Genomic DNA, 4,478 nt, shown 5'->3' with positions numbered 1-4,478 from the left:
CCCAGGGGTACACGTACCCCCATTTGAGAACCACTGCACTAATGAACCTGGACTGGAGGGTACAGAAATATCTCTCAAAATCATATACCCCCGCAACAAGCATTGTACCCTTTTTAGATACAATCGGGTGCCTCCTTTTTTTGAGAGTTGGTAATGAGGAAAATGTGCTTTCAAAATAAGGCTGGGTTGGTAACATGTCCTTTATGTGCAGTTCTTCTGACTGAATGCGATCTTGAAAATGACCATGCATGTTTCATTTTAAAGTATGTTCAGGCCTAGTGGTGCCTGATGCTCGTCAGTCTTCTCAGCAGCAGAATGACGAAAACAGGCCTCCCACCAGACGTCAAGGTGACTATTCTTCAAATGGCAGAGAAATGAGTTCTACAAAATGGATGAATGGAAAAATTGAATGGATAACCTTTAAGTTGTAGGTCCCCGAAGACGTAGCAACCGTAGTAGGGGTTCACTGATGGTGGCGAATATTCCCTCAGCCACCCTCAAGTTTGACACCGACTTTGATTTTGACTCCTCAAATGCACAGTTCAATAAGGAGGAGCTGGAGCGGGAGGTTGAGGCCAGAATGAAAATAAAAGGTTGGTTAAAGACAAATTGCTCATAAAAGTTCAGTTTCTACACATTATATATTTTTTTTGAATAAGTCCATTAATCATTTGAGACTTTTGTATTTTACTTTGTCACGTTTGTTTACAGATGGAAATCCTGATACGGGAGAAAAACAAGAAGATGGAGCACATCCGAACACATATGATAATTTTGGACCCAAGTGCTACTATGACAAAGCAAAGTCCTTCTTTGATAATATCTCCTCTGATAATAAACTTTGGTAGTGTAACAAGCACAATATTTACCACCTGCATTCATTGGTTCATGCTTGTTTTGTGTCCACTACTCATTTCAGGCTAACCTGGGCACAGGAGCGCAAGCGCAATCTGGAGACATTTGGGGTTCCTGGACGGTTTCGCAGAGGCCAAGGTTTCAGAGGTGGATATGTTGGACAAAGAGGACGAGGTGCAGCTCAGACTCTGATTCCTTACACAAGCGGTAATGGACAGTTGTAGAGGTCTCGGCTCATTAATGGATGTACCGATCTATGCCCCAGAAGTGTTATTATTGTAATGATTGTAAAATTGGACTTTCACACATTTGTGTCTAAATGTTATTTTTTTTCTATCTGTATAACCTAGGGTATTTTACACCCACATGTTATCTTTTTTCATTTAACGTTAAAATTTGCATAGGACTGATTTTTTTTTTTTTTCCTTTTAAAAGTGAATATCTAAGTTTTCTGTGATTTGCAGATTTTCCCTCGTTAAATGTTTATAGTGGCATGAGTGCTAATTGTGATTTGAACTTTTTTTTTTTCATGAATAGTTTGGCAAAGCTGTAAAAAAAAAAAAAAAAAAGCCTAGTTAGCCTGACCTTGGGAATTTTGAGGTTATTATGCTTCTGCTTTATTTAATTTATATATAAGCTATGGTTTAAACAAATGTGTAAATAAACAGGAAACTGCTGATACAATTGTCTAATATTCCCTGAACCTGGCCTGCTTACATCATATGATCATGAAATCAAATAACAGGAAACATGTGTTCAATAAGTAAACACCACCAGGTATTGGGGCCCCATGGGGAGAGAATCATTTCTACTGAAAAAAAATATAACATTGGACCCAACTGAGCAACTGTTATCATCGTATTCCTTTTTCTTTTTTTTTTTCCCCTCAATTGAGCCAAAAAGCTGCTGTTTTTGCCATCCTTGCTGCATATATGAGGGGTGTCCTGGCTGGTCTGCCAATATCATTGAACATTAAAGGGGACTTATGATATTAATCTACATTTAACACACTTCCATCCATTCATTTTCTACTGCTTGTTCCTCTCGGGGTCACGGCGGGTGCTGGAGCCTATCCCAGCTGTATTCAGTCCGAAGGTAGGGTACACGGGGAGAGCATGCAAACACCATTTCCATGGGTTTAATAATCTCTTTTGAATATGTTTTGGCCTAAATTTTGCTCCACAGTCAAATTTTATAACCCATTGTTTGAGTCTGCAAACTGTTCCTGTGTGGAGGTGGATATTTCCAGATTGCAAATTAAAGGCCTACTGAAACCCACTACTACCGACCACGCAGTCTGATAGTTTATACATCAATGATGAAATATTAACATTGCAACACATGCCAATACGGCCGGTTTAGTTTACTAAATTGCAATTTAAAATTTCCTGCGGAATTTCTTGTTGAAAACGTCGCGGAATGATGATGCATGCGCGTGATTTCACGGACTGTCAGGAAATATTAGCGCAGCGCTATTTGTGGCTAAAAGTAGTTTCTTTGCAGTATTCTGGACATCTTTGTTGCTGAATCTTTTGCCATTTGTTCAACTAATAATGAAGTCAAAGTAGAAAAATGGAGTTGGGAAGCTTTAGCCTTTAGCCACACAAACACAGGTGATTCCCCCTATACAATTTGACAATACAAATTCAACATTCTCGCGATTAGGCGGTGACTCGTCCAGGGTGTACCCGGATGCAACTGAGATAGGCTACAGTACCGCCCACGACCCTAAAAGAGACAAGCGGTAGAAAATGGATGGATGGATGTGTGGAGTTTGTATGTTCTCCCCGTGAATGCGTGGATCCCCTCCGGATACTCCGGCGTCCTCCCACCCCCCAAAAAATGCACCTGGTGATAGGTTGATTGGCAACGCTTAATTGGCCCTAGTGTGTGGATGTGAGTGGCTTCACGGTGGTAGAGGGGTTAGTGCGTCTGCCTCACAATACGAAGATCCTGAGTAGTCTGGGGTTCAATCCCGGGCTCGGGATCTTTCTGTGTGGAGTTTGCATGTTCTCCCCGTGAATGCGTGGGTTACCTCCAGGTACTTCCTCCCACCTCCAAAAACATGCACCTGGGGATAGGTTGATTGGCAACACTAAATTGGCCTTAGTGTGTGAATGTTGTCTATCTGTGTTGGCCCTGCGATGAGGTGGCGACTTGTCCAGGCTGTATCCCGCCTTCCGCCCGATTGTAGCTGAAATAGGCACCAGCGACCCCAAAGGGAATAAGTGGTAGGAAATGGATGGATAGATGGTGTGGATGTGAGTGTGAATTTTGTCTGTGTTGGCCCTGTGCTGAGGTGGCGACTTGTCCAGGATATACACTGCGTTCTGCCCGATTGTACCCTTACTGCCCCACTCGATCCCTAAGATCAGCCGATCAACTGCTACTGACGGTCCCTGACACAAGGCTGAAGCTTAGAGGTGACAGAGCTTTCGCTGCTGCTGCTCCTAAGCTCTGGAACGACCTACCTCTGAGTGTTAGACAAGCCTTCTCTCTTCCTGTTTTTAAATCCCTCTTAAAAACATACTTTTATTCCTTGGCTTTTAACACTAAGTGATATACATCCTGCAATGGCGCCCCATTATACACCTGCTGTGAACCTGTTTTTATGATTTATTTTTTACAATTTTCTGTTTGTGTTGTGTTGTTTGCTCGTTCCTGGTATTATCTTTTAACCTGTCCATTGTACAACACTTTGGCTACTACCCCTGTGGTACATTTTAAATGTGCTTTATAAATAAAGTTGATTTGAATTGATTTGAGATAGAAACCTGTGACTCCAAAGGGAATAAGCGGTAGAAAAACGGATGGGTGGATGTGAGTGTGAATGTTGTCTGTGTTGGCCCTGCGCTGAGGTGGCGACTTGTCCAGGGTGTACCCCGCCTTCCGCCCGATTGTAGCTGAGATAGGCGCCAGCGCCCCCCGCGACCCCGAAAGGGAATAAGCAGTAGAAAATGGATGGATGGATGGATAGAAACCTGTGACTCCAAAGGGAATAAGCGGTAGAAAACGGATGGGTGGATGTGAGTGTGAATGTTGTCTGTGTTGGCCCTGCGCTGAGGTGGCGACTTGTCCAGGGTGTACTCCGCCTTCCGCCTCAATGCAGCTGAGATAGGCTCCAGCACCCCCTGTGACCTCAAAAGGGACAAGCAGTAGAAAATACATGGATGGATAGAAATTCAACATTCTGTTGTACCAATTTAAATTTTATTTCAGTTTACATCAACAGGCAGAAACGTTTTGCAAAAATGATAATACATATAGATATATGTTTTGGTCAATGCTATTTGTGGTTTTTGTTCTTTTATGTGCTTTAAAAAGTCTACAGTGGTAATACGTTTTGAGGAGTGAGTGGCTCCCTTCACTCAAAGGATGGAGAGAAGTGACAGGCTGCGGGCTGACTGGATCATACCAAGTGACAAGAGAGGTGTCTTAGTTCTCCTTGTCTTGCATCTTCCTTTTTCTGCATCCATTTCACATTACACCTACGCTTAATCCATCTAAAATGACTCTGTCTTGTATCGAATTGCAACATTTAAGTATTTTAAAGTTATGTTTCCGAGTTGAGCGACGCCGGCATTGTTTAACATCCCCGCGACTTGATAGCGGTCCAACTATAC

At 42.6% G+C, this 4,478-nt stretch overlaps 1 protein-coding gene across 2 annotated transcripts in view; it reads left to right on the top strand.

Moving 5' to 3' along the window:
• The window catches only part of LOC133555081 (protein LSM14 homolog B-like), a 6,822-nt gene extending 5,283 nt beyond the window's left edge, over positions 1–1,539 (top strand). Inside the window, exons 5-8 of one of the 2 annotated variants that reach the window (XM_061904547.1) lie at positions 265–348; positions 432–593; positions 712–844; positions 920–1,539. In XM_061904547.1, coding sequence (XP_061760531.1) covers positions 265–348; positions 432–593; positions 712–844; positions 920–1,079 — 539 coding nt within the window. In that variant the 3' untranslated portion in view covers positions 1,080–1,539. Of the gene's footprint in view, positions 1–264; positions 349–425; positions 594–711; positions 845–919 lie in introns of both variants that reach the window. The other variant, XM_061904546.1, reaches the window with a different exon arrangement.
• The last annotated feature ends 2,939 nt before the right edge of the window (positions 1,540–4,478 follow it).

The sequence above is a fragment of the Nerophis ophidion genome, linkage group LG06 (assembly GCF_033978795.1).
Source record: "Nerophis ophidion isolate RoL-2023_Sa linkage group LG06, RoL_Noph_v1.0, whole genome shotgun sequence".
Lineage (NCBI taxonomy): Eukaryota > Metazoa > Chordata > Actinopteri > Syngnathiformes > Syngnathidae > Nerophis > Nerophis ophidion.
Note: the sequence above shows the minus strand (reverse complement) of the source record. Positions and strands in the feature narration are given on the sequence as shown.